This window comes from Syngnathoides biaculeatus, chromosome 5, assembly GCF_019802595.1.
Source record: "Syngnathoides biaculeatus isolate LvHL_M chromosome 5, ASM1980259v1, whole genome shotgun sequence".
Classification (NCBI taxonomy): Eukaryota; Metazoa; Chordata; class Actinopteri; order Syngnathiformes; family Syngnathidae; genus Syngnathoides; species Syngnathoides biaculeatus.
The window spans coordinates 3,678,341-3,695,401 of record NC_084644.1 but is presented as its reverse complement, the minus strand read 5'-3'; the positions used below and the strand labels follow the sequence as shown (position 1 = coordinate 3,695,401).

General features: G+C 45.2%; 1 protein-coding gene across 5 annotated transcripts in view; it reads right to left on the bottom strand.

The window, feature by feature from the left end:
* col14a1a (collagen, type XIV, alpha 1a) overlaps positions 1-17,061 on the bottom strand; it is a 107,525-nt gene that overhangs the window by 4,935 nt on the left and 85,529 nt on the right. For 4 of the 5 annotated variants that reach the window (XM_061819066.1, XM_061819065.1, XM_061819067.1 and 1 more), the window contains 11 exons: positions 16,996-17,049; positions 14,151-14,246; positions 13,735-13,788; positions 10,809-10,862; positions 8,962-9,015; positions 8,782-8,853; positions 7,311-7,346; positions 6,186-6,252; positions 5,567-5,749; positions 4,770-4,847; positions 2,689-2,844 (listed from right to left, as the gene is read on the bottom strand). In XM_061819066.1, the coding sequence (XP_061675050.1) occupies positions 2,689-2,844; positions 4,770-4,847; positions 5,567-5,749; positions 6,186-6,252; positions 7,311-7,346; positions 8,782-8,853; positions 8,962-9,015; positions 10,809-10,862; positions 13,735-13,788; positions 14,151-14,246; positions 16,996-17,049 (904 nt within the window). Of the gene's footprint in view, positions 1-2,688; positions 2,845-4,769; positions 4,848-5,566; positions 5,750-6,185; positions 6,253-7,310; positions 7,347-8,781; positions 8,854-8,961; positions 9,016-10,808; positions 10,863-13,734; positions 13,789-14,150; positions 14,247-16,830; positions 16,884-16,995; positions 17,050-17,061 lie in introns of those variants that run through there. The other variant, XM_061819069.1, reaches the window with a different exon arrangement.

The window sequence follows — 17,061 nt, the reverse complement described above, 5'->3', positions numbered from 1 at the left end:
ATTTCATGTTACAAGTAAAAATGACATTTTGAGATTTTTGGAGGGCGGCACGGTGGGAGCAGCTGGTAAGTGTTGGCCTCACAGTTCTGAGGCGCCGGGTTCAATCCCGACCCCGCCTGTGTGGAGTTTGCATGTTCTCCCCTGTGCCTGCGAGGGTTTTCCCCGGGCACTCCGGTTTCCTCCCACATCCCAAAAACATGCCACATTAATCGGACGCTCTAAATTGTCCCCAGGTGCGATTGGGAGTGCGGCCGTTGGTCTCGATGTGCCCTGCGATTGGCTGGCGACCACTTCAGGGTGTGCCCCGCCTCCTGCCCGTTGACAGCTGGGATAGGCTCCAGCACTCCCTGCGACCCTCGTGAGGATACGCGGCAAAGAAAATGGATGGATGGATGAGATTTTTGGATGGATTTTTTTCAAATTGAACTTGCACGTGCCCAGCCTCAGTCGGACTCGGCCTCCAGCAGCCTCAAGGTAAATTGAGTTGGAGACCACTGGGCTACAATATTAATACACCTAAAAAGATGATTGCCTCATTGGGAAGAAATGTGATGCCTCTGAAGTTGTTTCATATCCATTTTTTGGGGTTCTGCCTCATAGCACTGCAGGTTTTGTTCATAAAACGGAATATAAAGTGTAATAGGGGGTTCGTTTATTGTTATTGTCCTCAATTAATACCTCGATTTCATTTTTTCAGCATTCACAATTTTCAAGCGTGTTACAATTCTCTCTCGTCGAGGGTGCATTTTAGCAAAAGCGGCGATGAAATAAGATCTGACTCACGGAATGAAACAATGTTGGACTTTCTGTAACCGCAAACGATTCCGAATCACACGTGAATAAAAAACTTATGGCTGAATGAAATCCAGAAATATACCGAAGCGTATTTCTGCCACACCAAAAAATAAAAAAGGTCGCGTTTCACATGATTATGTGAATCATTTCACATAATCATGTGAAACACATCACAGCATTATGTGTAACGTTTCACATAATTATGTGATATTTATTTTTATTATCACGTGAATCACATAATTATGTGAAAGCCAACCTTTCTTTCTTTTCTTTTGGTGTGGCAGTAATACGATTTTGTAGAAATACGAAAGCGGCTCTGCGGACAAAAGCGTCACCGTGGGACGCTTCGAGAAGACCGTCGTCACCACACGCGTGTCACAAGTTTCTGGAGGCGTGATCGCTTGGGTGGGCGGCAGAGGAACCGCCAGACACGCAGCCCCGTCGACGCCATCAATATTCACATCGGCGTTGGAGTTTGTTTACACGGGCAGACACTCAGACAGTTGTCCGATCCATCGACTCGTCCTGAAAGTCAGATGAGTGTGCGGGGCTGAGAGCTTCATGAGAACAATAACAAAGTGAGGACGTGCCGCCCGTTGTCCACATTGTCGCTTTTCATATATAAATACATATTTTCACGATGGAGGACCTGCCTTGATAATATGTCTGCATGGATTATTGAGAAGGAGAATATTTGGCTTGTCTGACGTGGAAGAAATATTGTTCATTCAAAATTCATTTGGCTGAGAAATGCAGAAAAACAAAGACATTTGGCGTTGTCAATACACTTTTGGATACTACGACACTCTGACTACTACTACAGCGGGGGGGACGATCGATCAGAGTGGTTGGAATTGATCAGATTCACAGGTTAAAGTTGCCTCGGAATCGTTCAGTCCAATCGACCCTGGCTTGTTATTAAAAAAGCGTACTTCCTTTAAAAGGAAATAAAAAGTACGGTGATGTCTTGGTTCTCGACCGCAATCCGTTCCAGAAAACGGTTCGAGGGGTGATACGTTCGAAAACTGAATCGATGTTTCCCATTACAAAGAATGGAAAAAGAAACAATGTGTTTCAAGCGTAAAAAAATTTGCTTTCTAAAGAATTACATGATTACTTCAAATACTTTATATAATAAAATAATTTAAGAAATATATTTATTTTTTGCTTAAAATGTATGCTTTAGTAGTAGAGTACGCGAGCCTGGGCACGCATTGCCGTATCTGTAGCGACTCGGCCCCCAGCCTTGTAAACTTTTTTTATTAACAAAAGTGCAGAATAACTTTAAACAAGCAGCTCGCCTTCTTTGGAGCCATGATTGGGGGTTAATACAGTCGTCTTCAATAAGAAGAAAAACAACAGTCACTACCGGGACACGTCTGTGTACAGAGGCTGCGTTACACACAATAACAAAAGTGCGCTGGTTGCGCGTTATGTCATTTCCATTTTTTTTGGTGAGGCATTCGAATTGACAATAACAAAACGAGTCGTGGGTGGGTCAGCTGCATTATGTCACTTCCGTTTTTTCATTGGTCAGCTGGTCTGGCCGAGCGCAATATGCTATTCCCGGGTTTTGTGGGGGCGTTCGAAAACAGAGGCAAAATAATCTCGCAACTTTCGTTCGAAAACCGATTTGTTCAAAAACAAGGACGTTCGAGAGCCGAGGCTTTACTGTAAATAGTAAAGTAAAGTGAATAAAAATACACTTAATTCAAAGGGATGAATCGGGAACTACTTTTGCCAGAGTTTTTTTTTTTTTTTATTATTATTATTTTTAACCAGGTATCTGTACTTTTTTTTCCAAGTACGACAATGATACCAATTAATTACGCTTTTGGTTTCCCTGTGGTGCTTCCACCAAGTCCTCCCGTTTCGCTGCGCCGGCGTGCTTACCTCCAACGTTGTACCCCAAACAAGAGTTCTGGTCGCAGTAGCCCGCCGGACCGGTCGGTCCGGGGGGACCCGGATTGCCCGGCCTCCCCGGAGCCCCCGGGTCCCCGGGCCGCCCGACGGGTCCTTGACTGCCAGTGCGCCCCTCGCCCGGTAAGCCTGACGATGCAACCAGAGCAGGTGCGTAAAAGTTGGGTCAAAGTGGGTGACGTCATTGAACTTTCATTTTTCAGGCACCTACACCAACAAAAGTGACACGAAAGAATTTGGAAACCGCCTGCCATATCGAGTCTGCGCGAAGGAAACCACAAGAAAATAAGAGCAGATAGCAAGCAGAAGTTTTATGGAGTCCCTTGAAGAGTCGTCTAAAGCCTGCAGTAAATCTGGGCAAGCGAGATGGTCCACTTGGAGCCATTCTCCTTCATTTCTAAAATAACATGACTTTTAATATTCATAAAGGAGTCTACGGGGCAGTGTTAAAGTTGCCCAACATCTCCTTTATCACAAAATGACCACAGACAAACAGAATGCACCCCGCTGGACAGCTCGAATTGCCTTCCAAGTTCAGCCACAGTTGCAACTGATCTAATAAACCGTACCGATCGATTTTCTTTCTTCTGACAGAAACAGCAACTGGCAAACTGATTCATGAGCCTACATTTTGGTGGTTGGGACCAAGGGAACCTCAGCAACCGCGGTCGACCTTATCGCTCCCGTGGTATTTGCTCCCGTGTTATGTGTGTGTATAGTTTTATTCTTTGTTCTCTTGATTTTCCTTTTATGTTTTAAGTTGTTGTAATGCAGTACTTTGTGACACAGTTTCCTTTCCTACTTTCAAGTCCTTATGATGTGACGCGGTTTCCTCTAATGCTCTCGGGTCCGCGTGACGTGAACTCTTTCTTTTCTTTGTGACGTGGAAGTCTGAAATGTTTCAAGGATTACCTATATAAGGATGAGAAAGACGGACAACGAGGCTTCTTCTTACGACCTCACCCCTGCTCTGGGAAACTACGCTGCTTGGAACGCTAACCACACGGACACCTGCCACCTTTCGTTTTTGGACTGGCTGGAACTTTCACTAACTTGGAATACCCGCTGGGACGAACATTTACTTGTTTGGGAAAACTTGTTCAACCTTGGTGACTATTCGCCGTTGTGGGTGAACTACTCTGTTCATGAACATCTATTTTGTGTTAGCTATTTTATCGCGTTTGTGTTGTGTTGATGTGTGTGAGAGAGATTAAATTGTCAGAAACGCAATACAACTGCCTTGTCGCATTTTGCTGGTTTGAACAAAGGGGACGTTAGTCGAAATTCATACGTAACACGCGGAATTGGCCCATTTTCAGTTTCCAAACTGAGCTGCTGGTCCAATTATGGCTCCAATTTATAAGCAATTTATTCGACGTGCTTCATCCGGATGTGGTTTTGTTGGAAGAAATGCAAGGAAGTCCGGAGGCTGAACGCACTTGGTATTCGATGTGCCGCTAGAAATGTCCAGCAGCGCTAGGACAGAAAAGCCAACGTAGGCCTCTGCCAAGGCCTTCGCGTTTGTCACCCGTGAAATCAATGAGTGAAGACCGATGATCCGGGATCTTAATGGCTCACAGAAGGTCACGCTTCATCAGAACCACCACCCCTCCCACCTCCCACCCCACCCCCCGATGCCCTGGAACAAAAGAGCGTCCAACACGGCCATAAAAGATTCCTAAAAATCCAGATTGCTATTTCAAGTACCGTACTTTCCGCTCTATAAGGCGCACCTAAGGGCCTTTCATTTTCTCAAAAGCCGACGGTGCGCCTTATAATCCGATGCGCCTTATATGCGGATCAATATGGAGCCTTGAGTGCAGCTCCATGGAATGGATGGACGTAACCCCAGCCTCTACTGTAGCGTCTATTCTTTGTGCTTTATAATCCGGTGCCCCTTATATATGGAAAAAGTGTTCAAACTAGCAAATCGTTGAAGGTGCGCCTTATAATGAGGTGCGCCTTATAGTGCAGAAAATACAGTACTTTAGATAGTAAACTACACACGAATCCAAAGCCATCAAAGGGTAATCATTGAAGGGGTTTCATCTCACCGGGTGGTCCTGGGGGGCCCCTTGGTCCTTGGCTCCCAACACCCGGGCTCCCCCTCTCACCCTTCTCCCCTGCAACACCTGGAGACAGCATGATGCCACACGTTGCATTTTTCATCTGTGCTGTAGAATTTGACATTTGAAAAAATCCATCCATCCATTTTCTTAGCCACTTATCCTCACAGGGGTCGCGGAGACTGCTGGAGACTATCCCAGCTGTAAACGGCCAGGAGGCGCTGTACACCCTGAACGGGTTGCCAACCAATCGCAGGCATTTGAAAAATCTCACAGTATAAACCAAAGAAAAATTTCACCAAATGTCCATTTGCGGAACTAACGAGGATCTTGTCTCAATTTACTCACAAACGCCTGACTCGGTCCGTTTTTGCCATTTTTTTAATTGTATCACACAGATGGCAACGGGGAGTTTAATGTGGCCTTCTGCAGTCTAATGGAAAAGTTTTAATTTGTATTTTTATCAAACTAAGAGACATTACACGTTGTTAAAAAAAAATATATATATATATATATTATATATTTTCTAGCCAATTAAGTGGAATTGGATAATTTGCTGTGGCACGACGGTGCTTCTGCGCTGGTTGGATATCGAACGATGAAGTTAGCTGAGCACATAAACAATGCAGAATGTGACGGATCAATAATGGGCTGAAGCCAATTAGCGAGTTTGTTCAGAAAGTGACAGGAGTCGCCTTTCCCGGTGGCCTCCGTTTTGACGCTGGACATCCTGCCAGCGGGTCCGTTTTGTCTGCATGTCACTCAAAACTCTTTCGGTCCCTGACCTCTCTCTCCTGGCCGTCCGCTCTGCCCGTTGGCTCCGGGGAAACCGGGCCTGCCGGCCGGACCTTGCTCTCCCTGGGGTCCCGGGGGGCCCCTCCTTCCGGGCTCGCCGGGCGGCCCGGGCGCCGGATGCGCCGACTGGACCGGGATTTGGTTCAGGATGGAGTTGTAGCGAGACAAGTGGCCTGCAAACAGGAAGAATTGATCATGATGATGACGATGATGACGACGGCAATGATGCAAAATGACGAAGCAACAAAGTGAAGCCTGACATCTTTTTTTGTTTCTTGGACTTTCCTGCGTGCTGTCTGCACTCTGGCACTTTAAAATACCAGAATATAATCCAATATTGTATTAGTACTTTTACCTTTACAAAGATACTAATTCTGTGCTTTAATTGACACAACTTGTCTCAAGTGGCAAAATAAGATTTAAAAAAATGATAAAAGAAACAGCACAATCACACAATCTACAAAGTTAAATACATTTATTCATCATTTTTATTTCAGCAGAATTTTGGGAATAAATATGGCACTGAATCTCATGTGGTGAGTGTAGCTAATGTGTCTTGTGTGTTTTTTTTTTTTTTGTTTAGTTTTTTTTTTTTTGTTTATGACTCACTTTGAATGAGCTGCTCACACACTTGTCTTGCGATCGCGCGCACGGCTGCCTGCGACTGCACGTCACCCTGCAAAAAAAGACCAAAAAAAAAAACCCACGGTAGTACGTACGGGCGGGACGTGGGTTTTCTCCAGTTTCCTCCCACAAAACATGCAACATTAATTGGACACTCTAAATTGCCCCGAGGTGTGATTGTTATTGTAATATTGTGTTGTAATTGTATTGTAATAACAGATTTTACATTTTGCACGTCTTAAAAGGAATAGTCCCTATACACAGAAATGTTTCTTGTTCCTTGTTCTTCTTGCTATGTTGTTCCTTGTTCTGTATGTCGTACCAGGGCAGCACCGACTGCTGGAGAAAAAAATCCTTGGCCATTCAATCTGATTCAGATTCTGATTAATTTTCTCAGATGTGTCCCAATCGTTCATTTCGAGCGCATCGGAGGAGGAACTCGGTGCTCCCTTTCGTCATCCAACGTTCGGAAACATCCAGAAAACTTCCGCAGGGCTTGGTGAAATCCCTCCGGCAGATCTGTCAAATGCGGCCTGCTACTTTTACTACAAACCCACAACAGATGCGGGCGGCATCGGCGTGCTAAATATTTCATGCGACTATTTCCTATAAATGTTTTAACTTGTCCCGGTTAAATGATTGAATGACACAGCACCACCGTCGTCGTCGGGAAGACGCCCGGCGGGCGCAAAATTGCAATCCGGAGTGGGGAAAGCTTCCCGGAGCGACGCGACCTCCCCTCCTCCGTTCAATGAAGCGCAGTCGGACGCAAATGACCGTAAAAGTAGATGAAATGGGTCCGACGGCGCTTTCATTCGGGCCGGCGAGCGGCAGGCACGCTCGCTCTCTGATCGCTCTCTCGTCAAATGCGACGCAAACGCTGACTTGATTCGCTTCGCTGCAAACCGGGAGGGAGAAGCACAATGGATGCTTTTGCATTCCATTCAAAAAAAAAAAAAAAAAAAAAGTTTAATGAGAGGGGAGAGCGGCGAACTCCTTCAAATCGAAGCACCGCTGGTGAGTCTCAGCAAGTAATATTTCCATTAAACGAAATTGGAACAGTTCTTAGCGTCAAGGATAAAAAATGTACAAGAAAGCAGGAAGACTTACTCTTTCTCCTTTATCTCCTTTGATACCAGCAGGACCCTAGAAAATAATCAATAAAATAAAAAAGCAGAAGAGGAGGATAAAGACGGGATTTGGATGGAAAGGCACATCACACTACATTGAAAGGAACATTGTTGGTTTTTTTTCTTTATACTCCCTCACCAAGCGCACAGTAGCACAAACGCTACTTTGAAGTTTTGATACATTTCGACTTGGATAATTTTTTGTGTTGCTTCGCCGCAGCTTCGGGGGCTTCTGGCCGCACCGCAAAGCTCGCAGATCTCACATTTGCTCACGCGAAGCGATATCGGCGTGCAGCGCATTGGAATCCGGAAGCGAATAAAAGATTTTCCCTCATCAAGTTAAGCAAATTAAGCTTTAAACAAAAAGCTCCATTTATCGCTTTTGTACACTTTCTGACAATTATATTGCAGTGGACAGTCTCTCTGGATTTTCATTGTTTTAAAACAATAATTAGCACTTTTTTGTTTTCCCAACAAAGCCCAATTTGAGTCGGCTGCATGAGGACGATGCCGAACGGGAGGAACAGAAAAGTTTCACTCTTTTAGGTCTCGGCCATTCTCTCCAGTTGTATCCTGCGCGTCCAGTCTGACCTTGAAGATGAATATTTCATGATGACAGTATATTGACCATAAGCTTTCCTTTCCCTCCTCATGAGGCTCACAAAACAGTTGAGAGGAAATCGCAGCTTTTTCAAGGTTACTCTCACCAAGTCGAGCAATATAAACGAAAAAGACTGGGAGGGGGGTGGGGGAGACCCCCAACGCATTCCGACTCGACCACTGTGAAAATGTCCCGTGTCTTGAAAAATACATTTTCTTGTAACCTTGAACTGAAAATCCAAAGAAAAATTTGCATCTTGTGGTGCTGACATGTGTATTCCTTCCACGACTGTACTGCATCTCATTGTTTGTACGTTTACCCCAGAAACTTTCCACGTGTTGTTCTTTCTCCGTTTTACTGCTCCTCATTTCATTTAATTTGTATTTTTTTTAGCAGCGCTGATGTAACAAAATTTATTTTTTTAACGCGCAATGCTGCAATAATTGCAGTCTGTCTATCTCACGATGCGGAAACAATTCTTCCAATCCATTCATTGAAGATGAGCATTTCTCTTTTTACCAAGAGAAAAAAAAAAATGCATAATCTTCAATTTTGAAATTTTATTTTTTATTTTTTTCCAATTAAAAGGAACGGATCACAGCTCTTGCTAAGTAGTTGTTGCTAACAGGATTTATGCCTTCAGTCTGAATGTAAACGCATCATTTCGAGGACAAGAGGAGAGCAATTAAAAGGAGCTAAAAGGAGCTGGGGAGGAATTGAACTTGAAAGCGAGGATATGTGATGCAAAATTCCTCCTTGACGTCAAAAGCAGGTGGTCACATGAATTCTAATCATCACAATGTTTTTGTTTGCATGAAATTCTCAAAAGATGAAATATAAACCACGTTACCGAAGGTCCTTGTTCCCCTTGAGGTCCCGCTGACCCGATGGGGCCCGCAGCCCCAGGTGCACCCGGGGCCCCCTGAGAGAGAGACAACGAAAGAGAGACGGAAAGCGATGCTCCGTAATTGAACATATCAGGCAAAAATGTATTTATTCTTTGATCAAACATGAAAAAGCATAAACTTACAAGCGGGCCCGGCGGCCCCTGTTGACCTTGAGGTCCGCTGTTACCCGGCAGGCCCTGTGAAAATACAATCGATGCCGTTCTGATTTTCTGTCAACTTCAACATGGATCAGCACAATTCTTGAAAAATACAAAGAAGGAACGGACCCGCAAGCATCCGCGATTTGACACACGCATCTCGCGCACCTCCGACCAGTTTTCATTGGCAGATTTGCTCCATTTTTGTTTTCAGGACCTACATGATTGCGGAGCCCTGTTCCTGCAGTTTTGGCAGATAGTTGCACAAATCCAGCGCTTTTCACCTCGGAAACCTTTGCCGTGTGGAATTATCATCCGAGCGGGAAAAAAACGCATCGGTTTGCCGCGCCAATCGCGCCCGCCGCCCTTTCGACACGGACTCTGGACTTACGCGGCTCCCCTTTCAGCTTGTGTGAAGCGAAGCCAACACAAAGCAAAGCAAAGCAAAGCAAATGCTCCAATATTGAACACAGCTGAAGACACAAACCCCTCCCAGATGTTCCAAGAAACTAGCCTCTGAGTTTCGCTCGCGACATTAAGCCCTGATTGCCGAGACAAAGACTGCTGGATGTATCCCCTTGCGGCCTTTCGGTTTAGGAGGCGGCTACGGTATCAGGGGGCTCTTCGCGGTTCCAACGGCACAATTGCACATTCTTCACACAGAAACAAATCACGCAAGAGTGAGACCCACCCAGGACTTGAAGGGTACTCGCGATCACTGGGACCAAACCACTAAACACACTCTGGACAAGCTAGACTCACGTCCCGCTTTTTGCACAAAACTGTCATTGCGTTCATATGCAACAAGAATAATCCACTTTACGAGTAGACGAGTTAGGAACCAAGCTTGGGGTGAGATCGGAACCGAGACTCCTAAAGTACCGTATTTTCCGCACTATAAAATGCACTTAAGAGCCTTAAACCTTTCCGGACAGGGGTTGCAAATTTGCAACAGGTTTTAATCGAAAAGAATGGAATAGAAAATTTTAAGTCCAGAGTATCTTGTTCTGAAAGTGTCAGATTTTTCTTTCAGCAAAATTTTATTTGGTCCAGAGTGGGTTAATTTTCTCCATTGCTGACCGTGCGCCTTATAATCAGGTGCGCCTTATATGGGGATCGTTTTTGAGACTTAAGCGCAGCCCATCTAATGGATGCATAATGTAACCCCGACCTCTACTATATTGTGTATTCTATGCGCCTTATAATGCGGTGCGCCTTATATATGAAAATGTTTTAGGTAGTGAGTAGTGATTTTGTGAGATTTTCCCAGGAGTTGAAGGGTACTAGCGAGCGCTGAGACCAAAGCACTTAACACAGCCTGGAAAAGCTAGACTCACATCTCGGTATTGCACAAAATTGTCATTGCGTTCACATGCAACAAGAATGATCCACTTTACGTGTAGACAAAAACTCTCAGTGATCTTAGCAACCGAGCTTGGGGTGAGATCGGAACCAAGACACCGCATTTTCCGCACTATAAGGCGCCTTAATTTTCTCAAATGCTGACAGTGCGCCTTATAATCAGGTGCGCCTCATATAATATCTAATGGATGGATAACGTTACCCCAGCCTCTACTGCAGCGTCTATTCTATGCGCCTTATAATGCGGTGCGCCTTATATATGAAAAAAAAAAAATTTGGAAATAGACCAAACATTTAAGGTGCATCTTATAATGCGGTGCGCCTTATAGTGCGGAAAATACGCTAAATCTAAAGTTCCACCGGTTTCGACCGCTGTCGGTAATTTCGTAGGCCAGCACGGACAGAGGGCGAAATGTGAAATGAGCAAAAGCATTTTATGTGTTGCATCCTAGAAACGAAAGGCACCTTACCCGCGCTCCAGGGGGTCCATCCCTCCCCGGGGGGCCCTGACTCCCAGGAACGCCCTAAACACAACACAGGATTTAAATCATCACGCTGATTTCGAGCAGTCTTTCTGAATCTTTCGTCGAGCCAAAATGTGTTTTGCGAGAGAAATATCTCACGGCACACCACCCAAACAAGAATGTCACAAAAATGATAAACTTGCATACTGAAAATAATAATCCTCTTGTCACAGTTTACTCACAATTTTACTCAGTGTGCAATGGTTACTCATTTAGTGAAATGCAAAAGCTATTTTTTCTTTTCGAGAGAGTCGCAACAGGTTAATTGTTCCTTCTATCGGCTGCCGGGAAAGCATTTAAATGTTCATTATAAGTCGCTGGAGGGCCAAAGATAATTTATTTATACTCATTTTAAAAAAAAAAAAAAAAAAAGGTTGACTCCTAAGTGAAATTGGATAATTGGCAAACCTGACGATGTCTCGGCTGTGCGCTGTGACACACTGGTGACAAATCACTGAATATTAAGTCGTGTACCATTGAGTCAGCCACAAAAAGAAAACTTTTATTTGATTTGATTTACGAGATATTTTGATCTGCTCACAGTGAACGGGTTACGTCCGAGTTATCATCTTGAACAACGATTTAGATGCAGAATGTGCGCGGTTTTAAGTCCTGTAATTTCCGGCCCATAAGCCGCGACTTTTTTCACCCGCTTTCAACCCTGCGGTTTACGCGGTGATGCGGCTAATTTGTGTATTTTTTCCAACGGCCGCAAGGGGGCACTCGAGCGGAAAAGTTACGAGTGAGACCGGTGGAATATATGCGCCGAGGAAGTGGCTTTTACCAGTCCGGCCCTGTTAGCGCTGCGCTAGCGTGTTCCTGCCGTGTCTCGGTGATTTTTACCAGTATGTGTTTTTATCAATCAGCCCGAGCGTTAGCATTAGTGCAGCGGCGTCTTTCTTTGTAAATATCTCGTGTTTCAACGTGGACACATTTACGCAGGTACGGCAAATGGTATTTCCTTGACAAATGTACTGGCTTATAACCAGGTACGCTCTGTAGGCCGGGAACTACGGTAGATGTGCTTTAATAGGTACAACTAAAAAAAAGATGAAACACTTTCCTCCAAATATTTGCATAGAAAGAGTGAGGATGCGCTCACCTGAAAGGTTGGCAGCCATCTTGCATGCACGATGTCGCTTACGTTTCATCTGCTCTTTGTAATTTATAATTTATATGAACAGGAGTAACGTGTTGTTAAAACTCGTCGAAGGGCTGCCACTTTTACAGCAGGCCCAATTTGATTTCATGCATAAATATGCTGATCCATTTTTAGCTGGTTCTTGAATGATTACCAGTCGCTGTCATTTGATGGGCGCGTATGCGCCCGCGCGCCATCGCAAATCTGCACAGTCGAGCATCACAAAATCACACGCGTAAAATTTGTTACGAGAAGAAATACATAGATATTGAAAGACGTCGCTTATTTTGTGTACTCTTGACCAATGTTCCCTCTAAGCTGCGCCACTGCGCAATCGCGCACTTGTCGCACACTCGCAGCGCACATGAAAACCGATCCAGCGCGGTTGAACCACAGCCTGACGTCAAACAACGAGCTGCTGCTCAGCCTACTTCTACTTTGTAGTTTATGTGACACCGCCTCTCTCTGCTCTTAAAGGGGTACACTCATAATTACAAACAGAACACACACCCGCAATTTTATATCTGCGGGCATGACTGGTGTACCGCACCCGCAACTTTATATCTGTGGGCGTGACTGACCACACTTGTACCTCTTTCAAATGTGAGTGACTGTATTATTAATAATATTATTGTATTTTTCAAGGGGAAAGAAAAGAAAACCTTTGCGTGTGCAATGATCATTATTGTTCTCAATTAATTTTTTTACACATGCTGTGCATACTGAAAGGTTGACCACAGCAACATAAGAGGAGTTTAAATCCATAGGAAACATTCCAAGAAAATGTTTTTTTTAAATACTGTCTACATTTTTAAGTAAATATTTCAGTTTAAAGGTTGTATTAAATATGTTTAATTATCCCTCGCTCTACTCAAAATAAAATTCAAATATTATGGCATAGATGAGGATTTTTTTCATCATTATTGTAAAAAAGTGATTGCAATATTTAAAAACGTCGTGGTGTGTTTCCGCATTGATTGTAAACTCAAATTATGTAATTAAAATGCACTGGCATAAATTTATTTTCAAACAAGTGGACATGCGTGTTCATAAATACACACGTTGCAATGTAGTTTCCTCGCTCAGAAAAAACAGATAACATAATAATACGCACACGTTCCTATTCTTCGATCACGTGATTTTTCGTCAAAAAGACTTTTGTGCAAATTGGGGATTTGCAGGAATGGAATTCCATGGTGACGCGAGGCCGCCCCGTTCCAATGTGTTCATTGCTCACATGGAGGTCAAGAGGAGACCGATCGTTCGCCAAATACTCAAAAGCTGAGATTCGTACTCGCCACCCTTCAGTTTTGAGTTTGGCGGGAGCGCCAGCCAAGGACTCCACTTCAAATAAAAAGCGAAACTCCATTTTATGTCAATCAGAGTTGATATGTGGGACTCCTCTCGCGGTGCTCGCAGGAACAAAACCAAATAAATTTTTCATTTTCTCTGGCGGGACAATAACAGAAAACGTTAACTTTGCAATTTGAATAAACCGTACGAGTGTGACGCATTGCTGCCAAGTCACAAATTTCATCCACTAGCCTGTTTTGTTTTGGGTTTTTTTTCGCTTCACAAGATGGAAAAAAAGACGGTTTATCGAACTGACACCGCGGAGGCCGGATCAGTTCACGCGATGACGGAAATCTCAAAACAAGGCTTGACTTTTTTTTTTTTTTTTTTTTTTTTTACAAGACTTGATGATTTAGAAAGTTCTGCAGCGTCTCTTACCGTGGGGCCGGGTGGGCCGACGTCTCCTTTATGTCCCTTCTCCCCGGCGGCCCCCTGCAACGCAAACACGTCTCCCGCATGTCAGACGACTGAAACGAACGCAAATGACAGCCACGAAAAGCGACATCGTTTTTTTTCTCGCGAAGGTTCTGGCCCGACGCGAGCGCGCTTTGAGAAACAGCCGGCGAGCGTCTGGCGGGAGATCGTTTGACAGTTTACCCTGGCACTTGCTTGATAGCGCGGAATGCGGCACGCACACAATGTGATCTTTTTCCCGTAATACAACCCAGACGGACGACCATTCTAAACATTACGCACGGGTATTCTTCTCGGAATGTGCAATTTGTCTAATATTTAAACATACCAACAGTATCCTTCAGGTAAATATTGAGAGAATGTCAATAAGCAAACGTTACCTGAGGGCCTTGAATAGAGAGGCCGCTGGGTCCCTGAGGACCTGACGGTCCGGGTGGTCCGGGGGGGCCGGTCTCTCCCACAGGCCCTTGCGGCCCCTACAAACGAGAAAAACAATCTCTACAGAGTCACTGATGGTGTAGTGGTACACACGCCTGCCTTTGGTGCGGGCAGCGTGTGATCGATTCCCGCTCAGTGCTTGTGTCGATATCTGCCCTACGACTGCCTGGCGAACAGTTCAGGGTGTAGTCCGCCATTCGCCCGACGCTAGCTGGGATAGGCCCCGGCTTTCCTGTGACACTTGTGATGATAAGCAGCTTGCATAATGGATGGATGAATCTAATCATGTGACTATCGAATGTGATGCTATTAATTTCACGTTTACGCCGCAGCTACAACATTAGGTAAATTTGGGCAAAATCATGGACTCAGCAGTAATCACATATTTTTCATCCATTCATTTTCTCAGCCGCTTGTCCTCACAAGGGTCCCAGGGAGTGAGAGGCTCGGAGAACATGAAACCACCACACAAGCGGGTCCGGGATTGAACCCGGGACCTCAGAACTGTGAGACCAACGCTTTACCAGCTCCTCCACTGTGCTGCCATCACGTCCGTCCATCCATCCATTTTCTTGGCCGCCTATCCTCACGAGGGTCGCGGAGAGTGCTGGAGCCTATCCCAGCTGTTATCAGGCAGGAGGCGGGGTGCACCCTGAGCTGGTTTCCAGCCCATCGGAGGGTGCATGGAGACAGAGAGACAATCACACCTACGGGCAATTTACAGTGTCCAATTAATCTTGCATGTTTTTGGGATGTGGGAGGAAACCGGAGTCCCCGGAGAAAACCCACGCAAGCACGGGGAGAACATGCCTCCATCCATCCACAACATGCACACATGCGGGGCCGGGATTGAACCTGCGACCTCAGAACGGTGAGGCCAACGCTTTACCAGCTGCTCCCCCGTGCCGCCATCACATATTTTAATGAAAAAAAAATGACAATGAAGTCAACTAAAACGACGAATCGTTTTTTTTTTTTTTTTCCCCAAACATCGTCACAATTCATCTCCACATCCCAAAACGAACGGGAATGTGGCGGCGTTGGGATGAAGTCGACGGAATAGCGAAGCGCTTCAAATAGCTCGGCAGAAAGCGCGGTGATAAGAATGCGAGCGGGCAATTGTGATCTGGCAGGCGAGTACAGTGCATGCGCGCCGCATATCAATGTGCCAAACGTGCCCAGAAATGCATCTCGCGTAGCGCACACGTTCACCACAGAGGAATCAAAATGTCCTCTACTCTGCCTGTGTTCCCTTCTTGGAAATTTCTAGAAAGATTCCTGGGTGGGCCGGCTCATGCCCGTCGCGCCCCACTATGGTCAATAACAATAATATTTTCCCTGTGACTTACTGCAAGGCCAGCCTGCGTGATTGAGCGCAAGTGGTGAGAAAAATCCGATGCGGGCGAAACACATTTCCATATGTCAGACGAAATAAATGAACAGGAAGGAAATTGGAGCACGCGACGGCAAACCTTCCGACGTGATCGGTTCGGCACGCTGAACCGTAACAGAAATAGACGAACACACAACGCATGCTAATCTTTAATACAATCATGAAGTTTGTAAAGTTGCCACGTCGGATAATTGTTCACAAAATGTTCGGTCTTAGACCCACAAACTGTGTTTGTATTTGCTTAATATGCAGTTGTGTCGACAGTTCTGGTAAAAGTGCAGCCACGATGGCAAACGTGTAGCGAGCCTTGCGCAAAGCTCAAGAGATCTCAAGATATCTGCGCTCTAACAAAGAAAACGAGGGCGTCTTCGGGTGTGGACCACACATTCGTACAACGGACAGTCAGCAAGTGCGAGAGAGATGGAGCGGCCGTTGTTATTGATCTTGTTGTCCCTCGTGGGACCTCCGTCTCATTCACTCGTAGCGTTAATGCGGCAGAGCCGCATTGTCGTCAAGTCATTAAAAAGTCACGCAGTCACTTCCTCCATCTTTAGCACATTCAATTTTCAACCCCCACGCAAGCGTAGGAACAAGAATTGATCAATTGCGTCGTCTATCGATACAACAAACTGCGTCTGTTCAGCCAAATGATCACAGATTTTACAAAGCGGCATCAAACCTCATAAACATTTCACGAAGACAAAATGTCACATTCCAAACACCAACAACAATGAAATTCATCCATCCATTTTCTTTGCCGCTTCTCCTCACGAGGGTCGCGGGGAGTGCTGGAGCCTCTCCCAGCTGTCAACGGGCAGGAGGCGGGGTACACCCTGAACTGGTCGCCAGCCAATCGCAGGGCATATTGTGACAAACAGCCGCACTCACAATCACACCGTGGGGCAATTTAGAGTGTCCGATTAATGTTGCATGTTTTTGGGATGTGGGAGGAAACCGGAGTGCCCGGAGAAAACCCACGAAGGCACAGGGGGAACATGCGAATTCCACACAGGCGGGGCCGGGATCGAACCCGGTTCCTCAAAACTGTGAGACCAATGCTTTAGCAGCTGCTCCACCGTGCTGCCCAATGAAATTCAGGCAAAATTAAATTACTTTTGTGAAATAGCTATGAAATCGATCGCACAGAATATCATCTGAAAAGGTTGATATGTTTATGAAAAAAAATGTATTTTTCTGTTTCAATAGGAAGCGTGTTGAATTGTATTCACCTAAAATTTAATTGCTCAGATATTTCTGGGTGAGGGGTGGAGAGACACACACCCTGTATCAAAAAATACAAATAAAAAAAAAATTAAATGAAAATATGATCAAGGGAAGCGTTACACATGTTGAGGGTGCCAGCAGAAATATGCAAAACTGGGACTTTTACTCACCGTCACGCCAGGTTCCCCCCTGTCCCCTCGCGTTCCCCGAATCCCCGGACCACCCTGGAACACACC